The 23,453-nt window shown below is 38.0% G+C and overlaps 2 protein-coding genes and 1 pseudogene across 6 annotated transcripts; 2 read left to right on the forward strand and 1 right to left on the reverse strand.

Annotated features, from left to right (window-relative positions):
• Positions 1-354: 354 nt before the first annotated feature.
• On the forward strand, positions 355-3,669 carry LOC106362113 (protein indeterminate-domain 6, chloroplastic-like). Of its 5 annotated transcripts, none has more exons than XM_013801937.3 (4): positions 355-507; positions 927-1,136; positions 1,432-1,831; positions 2,732-3,669. In XM_013801937.3, exons 2-4 carry the CDS (start codon positions 953-955, stop codon positions 3,558-3,560), a joined length of 1,413 nt encoding a protein of 470 aa, XP_013657391.2. In that variant the 5' UTR covers positions 355-507; positions 927-952; the 3' UTR covers positions 3,561-3,669. The 5 variants fall into 5 exon arrangements, with proteins under 5 accessions (XP_013657391.2, XP_013657390.2, XP_022563348.1 ...); XM_013801936.3 differs by having other exon boundaries at positions 419-593; XM_022707627.2 differs by lacking the exon at positions 355-507 and adding an exon at positions 611-763.
• Positions 3,670-6,781: 3,112 nt separating this feature from the next.
• Positions 6,782-12,111, reverse strand: LOC106362114 (annotated as a pseudogene).
• A 175-nt stretch (positions 12,112-12,286) lies between these two features.
• On the forward strand, positions 12,287-16,473 carry LOC106359356 (protein MICRORCHIDIA 5-like). The gene has a single exon (XM_048766396.1). It carries the CDS (start codon positions 12,743-12,745, stop codon positions 15,227-15,229), a length of 2,487 nt encoding a protein of 828 aa, XP_048622353.1. The 5' UTR covers positions 12,287-12,742; the 3' UTR covers positions 15,230-16,473.
• The last annotated feature ends 6,980 nt before the right edge of the window (positions 16,474-23,453 follow it).

A 23,453-nucleotide genomic window follows, 5' to 3' on the forward strand; every position in this document is an offset into this window, starting at 1 on the left:
CTCATTTTTTCAAAATGTTTTTAATATAATACTTATCAGAATTTCCTAAACCACAATCTTACACTATTTCAAGGTTTGTCTTACAATTTATTTTATGCTGCAATATAACCCATAATTTACGATGCTGTAACAATAATTTAGAATCTTTTATTTAAAAAAATATAACTAAAAGATTGTAATAAAGTAATTTCTAAAATTTAAAGAAGAGAGAAGTGTATCATGCCATCTAAAAAATATTTACAACAGGTAATTAACCATGTTAAAATTATAATGAGATCATTTAAACCATAATTCCACAACGTAATTTTTAGTCAATATATAAATCACCATAAGTTGGCGACGAAGTAGAAATATATCAGAATTTTAATCAGTTAATTATTTATAAGGGAGAAAGGAAAAGAGACTTATATATATAATATGTATGTATATTGAGATATTACAAGTCACTCCAATTATTAAAAAAGCAGAACAAGAGAGAAAGAGAGAGAAAGATAGGGTTTTTTTGAGGTGTGTGTATTTGTAATATATCATATATATATTTGCCTACGGTTTCTTCTTCTTCATCCTCTAACAGTATCATCATCACCTACTTGGTTTCTTTCTTTGTCTCTGAGTTTTAGCTTTTTGTTGACCTTTTTCTTCTTGGTTTCTTTCTCTGCATCTCAAGACTTAGTACAATAAAAAAACAACTCATACTGTCTTCTTTCAAAAAACTACAAATTTAATCTAACTCTTTGGATTTATACTTGTTCTCTTTGTTCTCGTAAATGTCTTCTAGTGATTTTTTTTTCTCCTTTTTCATGTCGTCAATATCTATGGCTTCTTCCTGTTCTTCTAATTCTTTGCTTTCGTTTTCTTGTGAATCATATTTTCATTTCTTTCTTCTCGGTCATTTTTTAAATTATTTTATTTATGGATCTTTGTAGATTTAGCAAAAGGAGACTCTGAGGAGATGTCTTCATCGTACAACAACTCAATTTCATCATCTTCCACTCAGTCTTTCCTCCTGGCCAGCGCCGCCACCGGAGCAAACAACTTTAACCGTGAAGAGACGGCGGTGACGATGATTCAACAACCCAACTCCGTTGCTCCACTACAACCACCCAAGAAACGAAGAAACCAACCTGGAAACCCAAGTAAATCTATTTAATATATGTTGTTATACATAAACATATATTATAAGTTTGTGTTCCAAATTCCAAAAAAAAATAAAAATAATAATAAGCATTAGTGAATAACTTTCCTTAGATTTAATTCAATTTTCTTTGTATATTAAGAATCAAGATTATCATCATTCGATCTGATAGATTGTATATTAATTATTTGGAATTGCTTGTGATCTCTATTCAACAATTTTTACAAGAAGATTCATTAGTCTATCAATTTGCTTATTATGTATAATTGAGTCTATTTTTATTTTAAATTGAACAGATCCAGATGCTGAAGTGATAGCGTTATCTCCAAAGACAATAATGGCGACGAACAGATTCCTATGTGAAGTATGCAACAAAGGGTTTCAAAGAGAACAGAATCTACAGCTTCACCGGAGAGGACACAACCTTCCATGGAAGCTGAAACAAAAGTCTAAACAAGAAGTGATCAGGAGGAAGGTGTATCTGTGTCCGGAGCCCACGTGCGTCCACCATGACCCGTCACGTGCTCTCGGAGACCTCACCGGTATCAAGAAGCATTATTACCGGAAGCACGGTGAGAAGAAGTTTAAATGCGAGAAATGCTCTAAGCGTTACGCTGTTCAATCTGATTGGAAAGCTCACTCTAAGACTTGTGGTACCAAAGAGTATCGCTGTGACTGTGGTACCATCTTCTCTAGGTAAACTATATATCGTCTTTCTTGGTTCCATTTTCAATAAACTTTTTTCTTCTTTTTTGATAATTTGCCTTCAGTAATATCAAATGAGAATCGGTTTATACATACTAGACTGTGACAAGAACATATGATAATAAACATTCAAAAACGTGTTGGTTACTCCGTACGTTATATTCTAGCGGTTTCATTTTATGTTCAAACCTGAAAGCAATTTTTACTAAATTTTAAAGGTTACTACTCTAGGCTTCTGCTTGAGATTCCAGTTAAAAAATATGTCGGTCAGTGAATAGTAAAATTCTAACTAATGATTATGTAAACTTTATATGTATATTGACATGTGAATGAAATCTATGCATATAGATATCATCATCTATATTGGTCACGGAACATCATATTTCCTACATGGGGACATGAACATATATGCATATATACACATAGGATCCATCAATATATTTGTTTGGTTGCTGATGAATAGAGTAAGTGAGGAAGATAGTGAGTGGGATAGGAGAAAAATAAAAGATGCTAAATTTGGTCACATGTGAGTTGGATTTGTTTCTATGCATTCCCATTTTTGTTTTCTTCTTCTTCACCTTTGCAGGTTCTTCTTTCCATGTACCTCCTCTTCTTGTGGGCCTCTCCCTATTTCTCTTTCCTTTTTCTTTCTTCATAATATAAATTTAGTTATTAGATTATGTATAAGAGTGGTTGGTTTCATTGTTTAATTAATGAATATTGTGGTCAGTGTGATATAGGAGTAGTTGATGAACACTTCACATCTCTAGGGTTTTATATATTTTATTATATTGGTTTTGGTTAAAATATTCTTCTTCTTTTTTAATTTGTGCATTAGCTTACATAATTTGTAATATTAACCTTAATACATTTTTTGGGGTGTTATGGCAGAAGAGATAGTTACATTACGCATAGGGCGTTCTGTGATGCATTAATACAGGAGTCAACAAGAAACCCTACCGTGAGCTTCACGGCAATGGCAGCAGCTGCTGGTGGAGGTGTCAGTAGACCTGGATTTTACGGCAGTGCTGCTTCTGCTCTCTCTCACAACCATTTCGGTAACAACTCAAACACTAGTTTTGCCCCTCTAGCTGCAGGTTACAATCTGAACCGTTCATCTACCGAAAAGTTTGAAGCCTTCCTTCCTCAGTCCTCAAACCCTAATCCCGGGCCTACCAATTTTCTCATGCAATGCCCTTCGAACCAAGGATTCTTGTCGCAGAACGATCAGACACTCATGAACCAGCACGGTCTGATCAGCCTCGGTGATAACATCAACAACAACAACAATAACAACAGCTTGTTTAACCTCGGATACTTTCAAGACAACACCAAGAACACTGATCATACAAGTGTCCCTTCACTTTTCACCAATGCTGATAACAACGATCCATCTGCTTTGCTTAGAGGGTTAACTTCTTCATCTTCTTCAAGTGCGGTCGTTAATGACTTTGGAGATAGTGATAATGGAAACCTTCAAGGTCTAATGAACTCTCTAGCTGCGACAACAGATCATCAAGGCCGGTCCGGTAGCAGTCTTTTCGACCTTCATTTTGGAAACAATCTTAGCATGGGAGGCTCTGATAGGTTGACTTTGGACTTTCTTGGCGTCAGTGGAGGCAATGTGAGCAACGTAAATGGTAGTGGTGGTCGTAGTGGAGCTCCTTTGGACGTTGATATGAAGTTTCCACGTCCAAATAATCCATTTGAAAAATCTTGATGCTGGTATCTTGGATAATTTATTTTAAGCATCTTTTTTTCGTTTGTCGTTTTCAACTATTAAAGTGAATACATATCTTAAGTAATATTTGGGTTTTTTCAACGAGTAAGTCAATTCCATTAGTTAGACGTTTTTTCTCGGAAATATCGACTATATAATTTGTTCTTTTATGATATGATTTATATGAATCCATAACGAAACGTCATCTATATAATTGGTTGTACATTTGCATGTAGCATGAGAATTAATTTAAACAAACATTAGCTATATGTAGTATCTGAAGACTAATCTTATTTTTCGCATAACCAAATGAACTGATTGATAGATGCATACATAAATTATATATCCCACGTTGCACATGCATGTTATGAGCCAGATTTCAAGAGAGATCTGTCTACAATAACACGTTAACGGATCGGATAATATTCCAACAAAAGCATAATACAAACAGAAGCATCCAACATTCCAACTCTATTCAGTTCGTGTCGTAAGCCAATATTTAGAATATACTAATAAGAATTGTTATAACGTCAGTTTTGTTATAATATATATTACAAATTATATACAATAGAAAGATGTTCGGCCACCTAATTCAAAAGAACGCATATGGGCAAATGTGACATGATTTGTATAAATTATTTCAGCAAATAATCAGAATTTTCAAGCATCAAATTAACATATAATTAACTTACACAAACGGCATCAGTTTAGCTGGATGGAGACGAAAAATTTGAGTTGTGTCAACATATTGCTATGTTTTAGAAGTTTTTAACGAAAAGAAATAGAAAAGAGTTTTATGTAGCTGTCAAAACATTCGTTAAATTTTTAAAAGGTAAAACGGTGTTGCCACTCTCAAGACATAACCTAGCTCTATTTATTTTGGTCTTTATTGTTACTTTCCGATGTTGACTCCACCAACTCCATTTTCTATGTTTTGATCCGACTTTTTGCAGATATATAAATAGACAAGTGTAATAATGTATGTGTATAATTCTAAAAAGAGTTACAAAAATATATATAGGCAACAAAACGTAATAACTAATATAGTTTTTGACTCTATTTGAACTGGTCCAATTTTTCTCCATGACGTTTATCAAACCATTGACAGTGATTTCAGTTGTGTCCGTGTAGATTTGAATTTATACAAAGTATGTTCTGTAGTAAATTTCAGCTTTGTAGAGATGTTATACTTTTACAAACATAACTTTGTATACGTTGACTATATTGGGATAGAGAGTACAAACCAAAGTTTTAAAAGGAGCATGGTTATCAAATATAGATTTACATATAGTGCTGAATGAATATATATATATATACATATATATTTGTATTTTTTTGATTAAGAGGGATAATTTTTACCAAATTAAAAAAAAACAACTAAGAGGGAGAAAGGAGAAACATGTGGAAGGTAGACTTGTCGTTGACGTGAAGGATCAAAATTCCCGTGAAGAACATATTGTCGAGAAAAAAATCAACTAATACTACAAATTGCTTTGGGATATTATCTCTTTCTCCTTCAGTCGTTGGTCCACTTCATTTATGGGCAATCTCAAGTTGGGCCCTATACATAAGACTCATACACTGGTGAAAGAAAGTTGGAAGGTTTTCAATACACTATAGAACTCTGTCGTTATTTGCTCATATCGACTCAAACGGTAACAGCTTAGTTTGGATGCGACTGAATCAAACTCTAGACTCTAGAGACAGGACCCGGGTATCGGGACGCCCTTCTTGTCCCCACTAGTAAGACGGCACTGTAGGAGACAGAAAAGATCACATGCCATGCCAGTCTAAACCACTCGTCATGCTAGTTCATAACACGTTGATTGTTTTACAAAACATAAATCTATTTTTTCAAACAGCTTCATATTTTTATGACTTCAACTTTTATAATCAGCTGAACTGAACTCATTTAGCTTGTATAACATAACTTTTGTTACCATTATGTATGTAGAAAGAGACATAAATACAGGATACTGTTGATTATTTCAATTTTTGATGGGGACAAGACGACCCTTGTTAATATGCAAGAAACTGTTATACGTATCGATACAAATACAAATATGGCAACTTATATAATACGTGAATATATTTTCGAAAAGCATTACAGGACAAACACTCGTGACATAGCCAGCTAGCTATCCTCCGTAAATATTGACACAAGAAAAGAACAAAGATGTAAAAAAGAATAAATAAACAGAAAAAAAAAGAGAACACACGCACACAAAATAAAAGCTGCTAGTACTCTCTCAACTCATTCACTGCCCTATGCAAATATGCAATGATTTCACGATAAATGTGACAGGCCGAAACAGTCCTTACCTTTTATGTTTTTACTTTTTAGTAATACCAACGACTATTATATCTTCTAACGACTATTATCATAACTTAATAAGTTTTTTCTGGGTACGAATATTAAATTAATACCATTTTCTGAAACAAAGTTAAAATGCTGTTTTTGAACAATTTATAACAATACTGATAGAAAGAGAGAAGCCTTCTTAGGAGAGAAACTATCTGAACAGCTTCTGTAATCTGAAGGCGATGATGAGCTGAATATACATAGAAGGCACCCGAACTGATCCACCTTCGCACAGGAACTGATTCTTTCTGCCGGAAACTAATATAAGTTTGTTTTGTTTTATGGTCCTTCACAATATAACACATGAAAAAAATGAAGAGAGAAGAGATTCATCATATCTGGTAGCTACAGTTAGAGCATCTTCATTAAAGGATATTTAAATAAATTTCTCCACATTAAACAAATAAAAAGTAATTAAAATAGATGAAAGAAAGTGAAATGATAAAAAAAAAAAAAAAAAGTGAAATGATATCTCAATGAGATATCAAAATTTCTTTTTTGAGAAACTCAAATGACACTTACATTTATATTAATGATTTACACTTTTTTATTATTTTAAATTAAACAACATAATTAAATTATATTAAATATATTTATAATTATATTAGTAAGATATCCATATGAACATCTTACCACTAATAATGCTATTAAATGCTTCATAATGAGATCTTGAAGAATAGCTAGACGACAAAGAAATTATATGTTGTTCTATCATTCTTTTTTGTTATCATGTTTCTCACTCTCACTTCTACTCGCAGATGCATTATATTATAGTTAATACTTTTATTCACCTCAAAATCTATATGTATATAGACCAAAGTTGAAGTCCCTCTCTCTAAGAGATTTTCAAATAGTGCAGTCAACCAAACAAAATAGATGCATGCACAAGAACTCAAATAAATAAGTACAAACTAGTGCACCAAGTCAGTACCGGTTCCAGAATAATATCATTTCATACATATAGTTTTTCAAACCTCAAATAAATGTTTCATATGCTTATGTCTTTTTTCCAGACAGAAACTGTAGCTTTTGTGTTTCTCACTTCTGCTTCATTTGTTCATTTCCCTCTGCAACGAGACGAGCACTTTCCTTCTCAAAGAAATCGAATTCTTGGAGAATCTTGGCGAGCTTTGCGACGTTGTCTTCTTTAATGTTCGCAGGGACCTTCTCTTCGTACCCTGACGCACTCATCATCATCTGTAGCTTCTCCTTTTGTCTAATGAAAACAAGAAAGTCAAATGTCAAAAAAAGGAAATTACGTTTCATACATTTTGTTTTGGTTCAATTAAAGATTGTTATTACTTTTGTAGTTCGGCAATCTTGTTTCTGATCTTTTCTTGTTCAGCTTCTACGTAAATGGCCCTGTCCACTCTGAGATACACCTTGAGGTTCTCGTTCACCGTCTCAACTGCAGAACCGGCTGGAGCTGCGTCTTCTCCCTTCAACAGAACCTATAGCAAAGACCCATATATAAACTCATTAAAAGAAAGACGACGAAACAGTAGAGAAAGTCATAAGAAAGAAACCAAAGATTAGACTTGTTTACCTCTAAGGACGATAGGTTTGCAAGAGTCCTGATCTCCAACTCGTGAGATTTTACAATCTCCGATGTTATGTTGTTTTCACACAGAGCAAAAGCAGGTAACCTTTCGTTTTTCTGTTTCTCCAGCAACTCAGCCCGGAGTGCCCTCAGACACTTCACGCTCGCTAGAACGGTTTCCATTTCAGTCTCCACTTTCTCATTTGTCCAATTCTGTCATCACAAGAAAAGGAGTTAGAACACTGTAAAAACTATGATAGACGAGTTAATAACTGACCTCTATAGCAGATGGGTAGTCACATATCACAATAGAAGCCTTTCTTTCAGAGTCCTTTGGTGAAGGCAGCCGTTGCCACAGCTCTTCAGTAATAAACGGCATAAACGGGTGAAGCAGTCTCAAACCAGTCTCCAGAGTCACCCAGAGCGCATGTTGTGCGTGAGCTCTATCTGAAGCCAGAGCAGGGTTAACAAAATAAGGCTTGATAGCTTCAATGAACACATCACAGAACTGATATTGCCACCATGCATATACCGTGTTGGCTGCATCCGAGAACTCAAATGCATTCAGCGACTCCACCGTCTTCGATATGGCCTTGTTGAATCCACTGGCAGCTGAACGGCATCGTTTCGGGGCTGACAGCCACCGGAGGGGAATAACCGTCGCCAAGCCTTATCAAGGCAAACCTGACCGCGTTCCACAGCTTGTTACACCACTGACGGTAGCCCACCACACGGAGAATGTCCAAGTTTATTTTGTCAGACTACAAAACAAACAAGCAAGAGCAACATTCTTAGTTTACAAGATCATATAACTTAGGAGCAAAAAAAAGAGGTTTGAGGAGGCACCCCTGAGATTCTGGAGGCTATAGAAGATTAAATAAAGAGTTTAATAGTTTTTTTTCTTTTTACAAATTTAGGAGTTTATGTCTATGTAATTTTCTTTAAACAAATCGGGGGTCATAATAGACGAAATGTTTTATTCGGTTTTGCCCAGGACCAGCCATGGACGTGTGCATTGGATAGTACCTGAGCAGTGTAAGAGACGAGTGCAAACCGAAGAGCGTCAGCACCACATTCAGAAATACCGTTAGGAAAGTCTTTCATTTGTCCTTCTTTGGCAACAACCAGCTCTCTTGGATCCAAGTTACCCTTTTCTAATCTCTCATGAAGCGCCTCAAGAGTTGCCCCGTCTATTACTTCAATCGGGTCAATAACATTTCCAAGAGACTTTGACATCTTACGCCCATGTGCATCGCGTATCATAGGATGCAAATAAACCTATATATATAGCAAATACAACAAGAAGGATGATAAAGAGAGAGTATGGTCCATGTTCAACTTGGCATTTACACGTACCTTGCTGAATGGAACGTCCCCACTTAGTTTCATTCCCATCATAACCATGCGAGCGACCCAAAAGAAGAGAATATCATGTCCAGTTTCTAGGACAGATGTTGGGTAAAAGGCTTTGAACTCGTCCGTTTCATCAGGCCATCCCAGAGCAGATAAAGGAAAGATCCCAGAAGAAAACCACGTGTCAAGCACATCATCATCTTGGGCTAGATCAAACCTCTTCCCAGAGAACTTTTCAGCAGCCTCTTTCCGAGCTTCTTCCTAGGTTCTAGCAACAACCCAATGGTCGTTGTACGCGCCAATCTCCCTGAGCTGATCTTCCTCGAGAGTGGCGTACCATGCTGGTATCCTGTGGCCCCACCAAAGCTGTCTTGAGATGCACCAGTCACGTATGTTCTCTAGCCATCTGTTAAGGTTCCACTGTGATTGTTAATACATAGATAGGGGTAAGGATAGAAACCATAAAGTTCCCTAAAATGATAAATGAAATTAACCTTCTCCACTCTGCAGTGTACTGCTTTGGTATAAATTCTAGCTTCTTGTTTTCATCACTGGTGGCAACATCGAGAGCCTCCTTTGCAATCGTGCTGCAATTGACGTACCACTGAGGTTTAATCATAGGCTCAATAACATCGCTGGTTCTTTGGCAAAGACCAAGCCTCATTTCCTTGTTTTGTGCACCTCTGTATAGTCCCTGGAGTATATATATTGACAAAACAGCTTTTAAGACAATTTAAAACAACCAGTGTACAAAAAATCGACCCTAGGCGCCCGCCTAAACGATAATCTTCTATAAGAGGCCTAACCACCGCCTAGCGATTTTTACAACATTGAACCACCCTGATTGTTTCAAAATATCTTCTCAAACCAACAAACAAAACCAATCAAGAAGTACCTGTTTTTTCAAAGCTTCAACAATTGCCTCACGTGCTGCAAAGCGTGGCATCCCTGTGAAGTCAGCCCCGCCGTTTGTGTTGATTTTTCCATCATCAGTGAATATGTTAATAAACTCAAGATTGTGACGCTTTCCGAGCTTAAAATCATTGGGGTCATGAGCAGGAGTAATCTACAAAAGAAGAATAAACAGAGATAAATTTGTTAGGGCCAGAAACATAGCATCCAAATATATATTAAGAGCAAAGCATGTGTACCTTAACACAACCAGTACCAAACCCTGGATCAACAAGCGTTCCATCGCATATGATTGGTAGCCTGCGTGCATTAAATGGGTGCACAGCAAACTTCCCATGGAGATGGGTGTACCTTGCATCATCAGGATGAATCGCAATGGCGGTATCTCCAAGCATTGTTTCCACCCTTGTGGTGGCAACAACAACCTCGCCCAAGCCTCCCTCCAGAGGGTAAGCAAATGAAGTAATGAGACCAAACTCTACTGGCTTGTCATAGCCAGGCACTTTTAGTAGCGTTTTTTCTTTGATATCGATATGCTCAACCTCATCGTCAGATACAGCTGTTTTCAAATGACAATCCCAATGAACAAGCCTAATATCCCTGCACAAGTATATCAGTTAAAATGTGCCTAATAATGACCTGCGTCAAAGCTTAAATATACCTGTAGATAAGGCCTTCCTTGTAAAAGCGTACAAAGGCCTCAGTGACATAAACACACATATATAGACCAGAGGGATACAAGTGACGATAAAAGGTCTATTAACATATTAAATTAAAACATTTTCAAATTTCAATGACATTTGTTCAACAAAGGTACCTCACGAGACCAATCAAGAGAAGCTCCTAGACGTCGTAGCTGTATTAGAATCTTGCTACCATTTTCTTCCTTCCACTTCCACACCTTTTCCATGATCATATAAGAAACAACAACGATTTTTCATTTAACAACGCAAAATGTAAAAATGATTCAAGAGCGTGTTCTTAAACATCAACTTACTTCCTTTATGTATTCTTCACGGCCAAGGTCATGCCTAGTCAACCCTGTACGCTGGAGATCTTTCTCAACCACAGTCTAGAATCAAAGAACATGGAACCATGTGCAAAAAGTAAATATTCTACAGCGATGAATTTTTATAGTAACAGGAAGAGAGAACAACGATGTCAATGGCGAACCTGTGTAGCTATACCAGCATGGTCCATCCCTGGCACCCACAGTACATTAAACCCAGACATTCTCTTCCAATGAACAATCAAATCCTGCATCAGTAATTGTCAAGCCACTGATACATCAGACAGAGCAATAACAAAAAAAAAAGAATCAATGTATATTAATGAAACCTGAATTGCAGCAGTTAGGGCATGGCCTATATGCAAGACTCCAGTCACATTTGGAGGAGGAAGAACCTACAGAATCAATTACATGATTAAAGAAGCCCCTTAATATTTTCTCAAGAACAGAACTAAAGTTCTTACAATAACAAATGCTGGCTTGGAACTCTTAGCATCCGCAATAAAAAAACCAGCTCTCTCCCACCAAGCATACCATCTGACCACCAAATCAAACAGCAACACAGACATTATCTAGAGGAACTTTAGTAGGGCAAATGAAACACCAACCAAGGTCAGATCGTTCTAAAAAACACTTACGCTCTCTCTACGGCAGCAGGACTGTACTGCTTAGCCATATGTGAAGAGAGCCTCTTCCTCTCACCATCAGGAGTCTCAGGGTCCACAAAATCCTCAGGATTCTCTTCAGGTGCATCCCTTTTGGAACTCTTCTTTGTGCTCTTCTTAGGGACATCTTTAGCCTCTTTTGCCTACACCATGATATATATTATTTATTTTTTCATGGAAAAGCAAAAGGAAGTGGCTTTGACCCGAAACTCACAATTGGAGTTAAGGGTTTACCTTAAGTTCAGCCTGCTTCGACTTCTCTTCAGCTTTGAGCTTTTTCAACTCCTTTTTTTTAGCCTATATAAAGTGTTTCACTTTTTAAAAGTTAGTATTGGAACTGATTTAAAAATAATTTAAAAGACAAACCTTTTCATCCTTCTTCTTCTTCCGCTCGAGCTCCTCTGCTGTGAGGATCTTCTTCTCTGCTGCGTCTGCCTGCGAATTAGAGATAACAAAAAGTGACTTTAGATTCTCCTCCGACTTAAAACAACGGCGGAGCAATTGAAAATACGGCGGTAGTCATCCGTACCATTGTGATAAGATTTGGTGACAACCCTAGAAATGTAAATGCAAATCTCTCTTTACTGATTAATTAGCCTTATTTATACAAAAGTTTTGTATATGATAATAATAAGGAATCTTTACGTATTTGGCATAAGAAACGCTTCCTTTTAACTCGTTCTGACCTGAGAAACGCCAAGGTTTATGTGACGGCGCCAGAAACTAAAAATTTCGAGGGATATATATATTTATTTTTGAATAATTAGGAAAATAATCTATTTTTTTTTAAAAAAATCTTGTTTCCTTTAAAAACAAAAAAAAAACTATATTTTCTATAAGTGATCAGATATTTCATCTTGATTTTTTAATATGAAATTTACATTTTGATAGCTAAAATTTTAATTCGAAAATATATATTGTATCAATATATTATTATTATTATTATTATTATTATTCATATTATCCTTATTTATGTTAACATATTTATATTAACATATTATAACTGCAAAATTTTAGTTATTTTTATGACGGTGAAAAACAAAAGGTCAATGGAAAAAAAGGAAATATCAATTTTGGTAAAAGGAATATATTTCAAAAAAGGAAATATCTAATTTACGGTTCAAAAAAGGAAAAATAAATCACGAAGATTGAGTAGTGAATCTGTTTATTATAAATAAGACACTAAGCTCTTAGGATCATCATCATACGATTAAGAGATCTAATCAAATTGTTCTGACGAATCCTTGTGTCAAACTTCTTTTTATTGACTTTGTTTGGTCACGCCTCGGCTCTCTCTCGCCCTTTCCACTTCAAACTTGCTTCGAAACACTTTTTGTAACCATGGATTCTCAAACGAGACCTAAGAATCCTGGTACTACTCACCCTAAACCCCACGGTGTCCCCGCTTCGACCGTCCGTGGACAGAAGAGAGGTTCCAGAAGCTACGCCGACGTTGATCCTAATAACTTGCCCGTCAAGAAACCGAGGACGATGGTTAGCCCTCACCAAACCGGTAACAAAATCGCGGAACCGAGAACTCGGAGGCTCTCTAGACAATTCTGGAAAGCAGGAGACGACAAAGAAGACGAGCGTCCGCCTCGCAACTGCGGCAACGACGCGGCGATTAAAGTTCACCCTCAGTTTCTTCACGCCAACGCCACCAGCCACAAGTGGGCGCTCGGAGCCTTCGCCGAGCTCTTGGACAACTCTCTAGACGAGGCGTGTAACGGTGCGACATACGTTCACGTGGACTCAACGACGAATCAAAAGGACGGTAAGAGCAGCATGCTCATAGTTCAAGACAACGGGGGCGGGATGGATCCGAACAGGTTTAGAGAGTGTCTCTCTTTAGGTTATTCAAGAAAACGTAACGTGGCTAACACGGTTGGTCAATACGGTAACGGGTTCAAGACTAGTACGATGAGACTTGGCGCTGACGCAATCGTCTTCACGCGTTCTAGAGGAGCCAACTCTGGTAACACGACGCAGAGCGTTGGTATGTTGTCGTATACTTACCTCTACGAGACGAGGAAGAGCGAAGCCGTGGTCCCCACGGTGGACTTTGAGCTGGTGGATAACAACTGGGTTGCGTTGACGCACGGCGATAGAGATAAGTGGTTTGATAACCTAGAGACTATAGTGAAGTGGTCTCCTTATGTCTCTCAACAAGCTATGTTCGACCAGTTTGATTTACTTGAGGAGCAAGGTACTCAAATCGTTATTTATAATCTATGGGATGATGATGAAGGGAAGCTGGAGCTTGATTTCGACACTGATGGTCACGATATTCAACTCAGAGGTGTGAATAGAGATGAGAAGAAGATAGAGATGGCTAAAGCTTACCCTAACTCGAGGCACTTCTTGACTTATCGTCACTCTCTACGCAGCTATGCGTCGATATTGTATCTCAGACTTCCACCAAACTTCAGAATCATACTCCGCGGCAAAGAAGTGGAGCATCACAGCTTGTTGGAGAACATGATGATGACCGAAGACATAACGTATAGGCCTGTGGCTTCTCCGGAGTTGTCATCAGATGAAGACATGGTTGCTGCTCTAAAGATTGGTTTTGTGAAAGATGCTCATCATCACATTGACATACAAGGGTTCAATGTCTACCACAAGAACCGGCTTATCAAGCCCTTTTGGAGGGTTTGGAACGCTGCTGGAAGCGATGGACGCGGTGTGATTGGTTTGCTTGAAGCTAACTTTATACAGCCAGCTCACAACAAGCAAGGGTTTGAGAGGACCGCTCTTCTTGCTAGAGTTGAGAACAGGTTGAACAAGTATCAGAAGACTTATTGGTCTAAGAGGTGTCATGAGATTGGGTATGCTCCAAGGAGGATTCAGAAGAATCATGAAAGTGGTGTCACTGAAGCTCCTACTAGTGCAGATCCAGCTCAGTGCAGGCCAAATAGAAACTCTCAGAAGGAGACTACACAACCAAGTGTTGCTAACAGAACGCATGAGATTGGGCTTAAGAACAGGACTAATGGGCTTGGGGTGAGTTGCAAGGAAACAAGGTTAGTTCATCAAGCAGCTGAGTTTCAGAAGCAGAAGGCACAGCTTGAGCCGCAAGTCAGACATCCAAAAGCTAGGGTTCAAGAATTGGAGAAGAGACAGAAAGCACAGCTTGAGGAGAAGACAAGAAATTTAAAAAATGTAGAGACAAAACAGGTGGCTGAGTTGCAGAGACAGAAGAGACAGCTTGAGCTGCAACTCAGACAGTCAAAATCCAAGGTTCAAGATTTGGAGAAGAGGCCCAAGGTCAAAGATTATGAGTCAGCAAAACTTGTGGTTGAGCTGCAGAGACAGAAGGGACAGCTTGAGTTGCAAATCAAGCAGTCACAGTATAAAATTCAAGATTTGGAGAAGAGGCACAAGGTCAAAGAGGATGATCTCCAGAGACAGAAAGCCTGTCTTGAGTTATCAAAGTCTGTAGTCCAAGACTTGGAGGATTCACTCAAGGTGAAAGATGTTGAATCATCAAAACTGGTGGAGGAGTTACATGAACATAAAGCTAAGATCCAGGATTTGGAGGAATCTCAAAAGGTTGTAGATGAATTGGTGGTAGAGCTGCAGAGAGATAGAGGGTTGCTTGAGTCACAACTCAAGGTGTCACAAGCAAAGAACCAAGAGTTTGAAAAGTCGCAGAAGGCAGTGATGGATGTATTTCAAGAAGAAAGAGGCCGCAGAGATGTGACAGAGGATGCATTGAGGAAGAAACTACGAGGAGCCTATGATGTCATGGACACGCTAAAAATGAAAGTGAATGCCCTTGAAGCGGACCAAGCATTTTGTAAGAAGGTTCACATGCACATGCTTTAATTACAGCTTCTAAAACTCTTTTACAAGACTGTACATTCATTTGAGTCAGGAAGACCACAGTTTATATTCTTACAAGACATGTTTAAAAAATTTATGTGGTAGTTTTGAAGCTTAAATTCATTTATAACATTGATCCAGTTACACTGTTTTTTGTTGAAGCCGGAAAACCGGATCAAAAGAAACGATATAATATATACGATGTTAAAGAAAATATATAGACAATTCGAAACCTAACGAAAACGAAACCATGGAGTCGAGACGAATCTCTTTCCTTAACTCTTAATATTCACTCTGTTAGTGCGACAGATCTCTACGAATAGGAGTCCCAGAATAAAACCACGATAGGTTATCATGCGGCATTCGTGAAGAACCTCTAACGAACTAATATTTCTACGAAACACTCTCTAGACTTACGATATAGGATTTGCTGGTTTTGGTTGTGAAAAACGTTAAGAAATGAAGAAGAGAAGAGGCGATATTTAAAGAGACGGAGACAACCCACTTCCCGCAACAGTTGCTGCACATGAGCGAAAATCTCGCGGAGATCGAGGGAAGTTGAGTTGCAAAACTTATTCCCCAAGACTCTCTCTTATCCCGTTTAAAAATTTTTTAGAGGATAAACTGCATGACATTTTTATTTTCTAGACAAACTGCTTGTCGTTTCAAAATAAAATGCATGTTGTTTTTGAGAATTTAAATGGAAAAATGTTGATCTTAACTTGGTCCAAAAAGAATATTCTTATTGGGCCGGAGACCCTCCACCAAGACCCAAGACCCAAGACCCAAGCCCAAGACCCAAGACCCAAGCCCAAGACCCAAACCCAAGCCCAAGCCCAAGCCCAAGCCCAAGCCCACGCTTATGCCGAGCCGAGCCGGCCGGACGGCGGCGGCGCGTGCGCGTGGGGGCTATCCTCTCTCTCTGAGCCGTTTAAACAAGGTTAAGTAAGTGCACATATATATACAACTCATTCTTTTTGTTTCTCCCCGATGTGGGACTTCTTCATAATGTCATTTTGACATTTCAAGTATGATGGGCTTGTCTAATTATGTAGCCCATTACATTTCTTTTCACACAACTTTAATCAATGTTCTTTAAGCCAATGTGCTTGAGAATTTGATCCAACAATCCCCCACATGAATAGAAATGACTCTTCTAAACATATGCAGACTAAATGCAGACTCGATAGACTATAAAAAACTATACTTATTCTAATCCTGACTATACTAGACAAACTTATCGAGAGTGTTTGCGAAAAATTCACTGTGTTTGAGTTGGTGGTATTTTTAAGCCTTGAACCACTCATAGTTAATATATGTCGGGTTTACTTTACCAGAAGGTGAACATGATGTCTTGAACCAACCGGTGTTTTATGTAGACCGAGACAACATGCATAACGCGGCTTCATTTTCTCGTAGAACTTAGTTCTCTATTGTGTTCATTGTGGCCATGAACTATTCCTGGTTTTCATGAGTGAACTTAGAGAATATAGCCTTGCATTCATTCTCTTAGAAACGACCTCATTTCACACTCATTAGGTGATTGACCATGAAAAGTATTGAGTAATACTCCGCTTTAGAAGCTCTGGAATCATTAAAAGCTTATGCTTATCCTTCTCACATTTGTTAGCACTTTTATCATCTTAGGAGCTGGGAAGAGACTACTTTGTCTCAAGTGCTTTGGTTAGATTATGTTTGATTTTGTTTTTCCTTTGAACCTATGTCTTGGGATCTCCAGTCATGATAGGTAGGGTTGCAATCAAGCATCCTCATTCATTATAGGCTTTAAACTCATTCCTTTTGATGATTTAGCAACAATATCTCGTGACAAACCTTTAGTAAATGGATCCGCTAGGTTGTCAGCCGATTTGATGTAATCTATTGTGATTACACCGGTTGAGATAAGTTGTCTAATGGTTTTATGTCGTCTTCTGATGTGACGAGATTTACCATTGTAGAGATTACTCTCAGCTCGAGCTATAGCTGATTGACTATCACAATGTATGCGTATAGCTGGCACAGGTTTCTCCCACATAGGAATATCTTCCAAAAAATTTCTAAGCCATTCAGCATCTTCTGCTGCTTTGTCTAAGGCTATGAACTCAGATTCCATGGTTGATCTGGCTAACACTGTTTGTTTGATAGATTTCCATGATATTGTTGTTCCTCCTAGTGTAAAGACATATCCACTTGTGGATTTTGAGTTTTTAGAATCTGATATCCAGTTAGCATCACTGTGTCCTTCTAAAACTGCTGGTTCTTTACCATAGTGAAACCCAAATGTTTGGTGTAGCGCAAGTAATTGAGTACCCTCGTTATAGCTTTCCAGTGTGTATGACCTGGATTACTTGTATATCGACTAAGTACGTTTACTGCATGCGCTAGATCTGGTCTAGTACAATTGGTCAAGTACATGAGACTTCCGATCACACGTGCATACTCGTTTTGTGAAACCGCTTCACCTGAATTTTTTGTCAAGTGCATTTGGGGATCTAACGGAGTTTTTGCCGTACTATTAGAGTAATTTTTAAATCTCTCTAATATTGTTTGAGCATAATGAGATTGGGTTAAGATAATTCCGTTTGAATTTCTTGTTACTTTAACCCCGAGAATTACATCTACTAATCTCAAGTCTTTCATCTCAAATGTCCCTTTGAGCATGTTCTTTGTTTGATTGATAATGTCTTTATTGCTTCCAATAATAAGCATATCATCTACATATAGACATAGCAAAACATACGCATTTTTGGTAGTTTTGTAGTATATGCATTTGTCACATTCATTTATTTTGAACCCATTTGACATCATTGTATTGTCAAATTTTTCGTGTCATTGTTTAGGAGCTTCCTTAAGCCCATAAAGTGATTTTACAAGTCGACATACTTTGTCTTCTTGTCCGGGAACACAAAACCTTCATGTTGTTTCATGTAAATTTCCTCTTCTAAATCACCATTTAGAAAAGCGGTTTTTACATCCATTTGATGGATTTCTAGGTCTGTTAAGGCTGTGATTGCTATCATCAGTCTTATTGATGTTATTCTCGTCACTGGAGAATATGTATCAAAATAGTCAATGCCTTCCTTTTGTCGGAATCCTTGAACTACAAGCCTAGATTTGTATTTTCCACCAGGTTTTCGTGTCATTATCCATTTATTTCCTAATGCTTTGCAGCCAGGTGGTAAATCTGTTATGTACCATGTATAATTTTGCATGATAGAATCAAATTCACTCCTGACAGCTTCGTTCCAAAATGGAGCTTCTGGTGAAGCCATGGCTTCTGACAAAGTTTTTGGAACATTTTCGACTAGAAATGCCATTAGGAAATCTTTACCAAAAGATTTTTCCTTTCGAGCTCTTTTGCTTCTTCGAGGTTCATCTTTTTCCTCATTATCTGAAATATCATTTATTGAAATCTCGACATTTGTCTCAGTTTCGAGTTCTTGTCATTGTCTCTTTCTTCTCGAATTCGTTTTGAACCTTGTTTTTCCATATGTGGAAAAATATTTTCGAAAAAGATGCATTTCTTGATTCCATGACTGTTTTTTCATGAATGTCTGATATTTCAGATTTATGTACCAGAAATCGATAAGCATTACTATTATGTGCATATCCGATGAAGATGCAATCCACTGTTTTAGGTCTAATAGTGACCTTTTTTGGTGGCGGTACCACAACTTTTGCCAAGCACCCCCACACTTTGAGGTATTTATACGAAGATAAATTACATTTCCATAATTCATATGGTGTTTTGCCAGTTACTTTGTGTGAAATTTTGTTGAGGATATAATTAGTGGTAAGCAACGCTTTCCCCCACATGTTCTGGGGTAACCCAGATTCCTGCAACATTGCATTCATCATCTCTTTTAGAGCTTGATTTTTGCGTTCCGCAACTCCATTAGATTCTGGTGAGTAAGGAGCTGTAGTTTGATGGATTATTCCATGTTCTTTACAAAATGCATTGAATGGACCAACATACTCGCCTCCTCTGTCGCTTCTAACTACTGTAATAGTTGTTTTAAGCTGATTTTCGACCTCAAGTTTAGATTCTTTAAATTTTTCTAAGGTTTCGTCTTTGCTATGTAATAAATATACATAACAATATTTTGTGCAGTCATCTATGAAGGTCACAAAGTACTTTTTTCCACCTCTAGTTTGTATGTATTTTAAATCACATAAATCGGTGTGAATTAAATCTAGAGGTTTATTAATTCTTTCAACACGAGGTGGTGGCATTTTTGTGAGCTTAGCCTGTACGCATACTTCACATTTTTGTTTACTTGTTTTGCATTTAGGAATTAGATTTAAATTCATTAATCTTTGTATAGATTTGTAGTTTACATGGCCTAATCTTTCATGCCATATATTAAAAGACTCAACCAAATAAGCACTGACTCTTTCTTATTCATTGAAACTTTTGAAGCTACAACTTTCGGAGGGACTGTCATTACATTCAACTTGACAAGTCCACCCTTAACATACCCCATTCCCAAATACATCCCATTATTCCTTACCACGAGCTTGTCCGCCTCAAAACTTGTGGCGAATCCATTCTTGCTGAGTAAGGTTCCCGAGACAGAGTGACCTCATGTCCAAATGTCATCTTCAAAATCACATTGCCGCGTCCTTCAATCTTGGAGACTACAGTGTTTCCCATCCTGAGCTTCTCCTGAGTCTCGCTTTTCTGATAGGTGTTGAACATCGCTCTATCGGTGCAAATGTGGGTGGTTGCACCAGTGTCATACCACCATTCCTTGGGGTTGTTGCTTTCAACCATGTTGGCTTCAGTCACCACAGCAACGAGATCCTCCTCAGTGAGATTTGCCTGAGCCTTCTCATCCTTGATCTTTTTGCGACACTCAACAGTCTTGTGCCCCACTTTGTGGCAGTAGTGACATTTCCCCTTGAACTTCTCCACATTCACATTGATCTCAATGCCTTTGTTCTTGAAGTTTTTTCCAGAAGCCTTCAGGGTTGCAACAGTTTTGGAAGGCTTGGCAGGAGAATTGGCGTGTGCCTTTCCTTTGCCTTTGTGCTCCGCCATGTTGACACTGTGCTCCTTAGCAGTGACCTTGTCAGCAGTTCGGTTTTTTGATTCCATCTGAAGCCTCATGATGAGCTCCTCGAGCCCCATCTTCTTCTTTTTGTACTTCAAGTAGTTCTTGAAATCTGAATAGCTTGGAGGAAGCTTTTCAATGAAGCTGAGAGTTGTGAATGTCTCACAGATGGACATTCCTTTAGCAGCGATTTCATGGCAAATGAGTTGAAGTGCTTCCACCTGATCCATGATGGGTTTTGAATCCACCATTTTGAAGTCATGGAACTTGGAGACCACATACTTCTGGCAGCCAACGTCCTCACCTCTGTACTTCTTTTCCAGTGATCTCCATAGCTCTTTCGCCGTGGGGATCTCACAGTAGACACGGTACAATGGGTCAATGAGACGACCCAAAATGTAACCTTTCCAGATGAAGTCGGAATGCACCCATATGTCAACAGTTGCGAGACTGTCAACATCATCAATCCCGTAAGGCATAAGGGGCTTATCCTCCTGGATGAACTTGTCCAGCTTCATCGTTGTCAGGAAGAACATCATCTTCTTCTGCCACGTTTTGAAGCCTTTGCCATCAAACTTGTCTAGCATTAGTCCTTGAGTGAACACACTAGGGACATCCGGAGGAGTTTGAACTGCTACCGGACCACTTGCAGTTGCTGAAACTGACCCGTCTGAAAAAGACCAGCACCAAATAGGCTACGGCGAGTGGTTTCATCAACAGTGTTTCCCGCAGGGAGGATAATGCTCGTTGTTGCTGCAGCGGTTGACGCTGTGATGTATCCAACGGTAGTCACAGTTGCATCAATGGCTGCAAAGTTGAGTGGAGTTGTTGTGACATCAGTGGTGTCAATGGGGGTGTTGTTATCGTTTGTCATTTTTCTGTAGAGAAAACATGAAGATGGATTAGTACTCCAATCAACAAATAACATATTATTTTTAAGCGAAAAATAATAGTCTAGAATCGATTTTCATTTTTTGTGTTTGAACCAAATCATATCGATATAAGTCTTGAGAAAAACGTTTTGCAAACTCACTTAAAAGCGTTCGCAGAAATCGTTTTGTATAGGCTTAGAATGTTTCACAAACTCGCTTAAGAAAGCGGTTATTGAAAACGATTCATGTAAATAACATTTTGATAATGTATCAAAACGTTTCGCGATAATGCTAGAAAGCAATCCGCAAAGCGTTATGAAACAAATAAGAAACGTTTCGCGGAAGGACTATAAAGCAAATCGTAAACTCGTTTTCAAAAGAACATAGAAACGTTTCGCGGATAAGCATATAGCAAATCGCAAACATCGTTTGAATGAAACCATAACAGGTTTGTATGAATTGTATATGAATAAACGTTTTTCGGTAGTGCTACAGAGCAAAACGCAAACCGTTTATGAGATAAATTACAAACGTTTCACGGAAGTGCTAGAAAGCAAATCGCAAACACGGTTCCAAAACCCGTTTTTATAGATCGTTCTTCAATCCGATCAAACGCTTTAGATAGAAAGCGAAATAAGAGTTAAGATTGTAGAAGCCGGAAAACCGGATCAAAAGAAACTATATAATATATACGATGTTAAGGAAAATATATAGACGATTCGAAACCTAACGAAAACGAAACCATGGAGTCGAGACGAATCTCTTTCCTTAACTCTTAATATTCGCTCCGTTAGTGCGACGGATCTGTACGAATAGGAGTCTCAGGATAAAACCACGATAGGTTATCACGCGGCACTCGTGAAGAACCTCTAACGAACTAATATTTCTACGAAACACTCTCTAGACTTATGCTATAGGATTTGCTGGTTTTGGTTGTGAAAAACGTTAAGATATGAAGAAGAGAAGAGGCGATATTTAAAGAGACGGAGACAACCCACTTCCCGCAACAGCTGCTGCACGTGGGCGAAAATCTCGTGGAGATCTAGGGAAGTTGAGTTGCGAAACTTATTCCCCAAGACTCTCTCTTATCTCGTTTAAAAAATTTTGAGAGGATAAACTGCATGACGTTTTTATTTTCTAGACAAACTGCTTGTCGTTTCAAAATAAAATGCATGTTGTTTTTGAGAATTTAAATGGTAAAATGTTGAGCTTAACTTGGTCCAAAAAGAATTTTTTTATTGGGCCAGACCCAAGACCCAAGCCCAAGCCCAAACCCAAGCCCAAGCCCAAGCCCACGCCCACGCCGAGCCGGCCGGACGGCGGCGGCGCGCGCATAAGGGCTATCCTCTCTCTCTGAGCCGTTTAAACAAGGTTAAGTAAGTGCACATATATATACAACTCATTCTTCTTGTTTCTTCCCGATGTGAGACTTCTACGTAATGTCATTTTGACATTTCAAGTATGATGGACTTGTCTAATTACGTAGTCCATTACATTTTTTTTCACACAACTTTAATCAATGTTCTTTAAGGCAAAGGACTTGAGAATTTGATCCAACATTTTTAACGTCTTTGTGGGCAGCATTAATGTTTGATATTATATAATACATTTTATTCCAAAGGATCCCAACCCTAGATTGACACCATGTTGTTAAATGACTAATCAAAACATAAGTGAGTCTGTTGACCAAAAAAAAAACATAAGTGAGACTGAAACTATGAACTCATACTGTGAGCTTCCATTGAAGAGCTGTGATCAATCAACAAGGAATGTGATCTCTTCTCAAGATCAGATTAACTGTCAACACAAAAAAAAAACAGAGACATGGCTTGGTCCGGTTGTTAAAGTCACACCATGCCTAGATTAATTGTCTATAACAAGAAATATCACAAGGGTGAAGATCACCATGTTTTTAAGAAAAAACCCCAGCAGTTACTAATGTTGTACTGGTTTCACTTCTTTGCCGAGACTTTTGTAAAAGTTCTTCCGGAGTGGCGAAGTGCGTACTAGACACTCTTTTACCACTAGACCAATAATTCGTTGGTTGTATAACTTGTACTTAGATACTGCTATACACTGCACTTGAAAAAAGAACCTCAACACAACAACAAGAAACTCAAATTCAATAGTCAGTGAAAACTAGTTCAATAAAACTCTCTAAGCTTTGTTGTTACCTTGTAAGATGGCACACATCAAGCGTTTTAAGTATTTCCAACAAAGTATGGGTACATATGAATATCAAAAGGCCCAATTACATATAGATATTAAAAGGCCCTTTTAAATCGAGTGGCCCATCTGTAA

This window comes from Brassica napus, chromosome C8 (assembly GCF_020379485.1).
Source record: "Brassica napus cultivar Da-Ae chromosome C8, Da-Ae, whole genome shotgun sequence".
Taxonomy (NCBI): Eukaryota; Viridiplantae; Streptophyta; class Magnoliopsida; order Brassicales; family Brassicaceae; genus Brassica; species Brassica napus.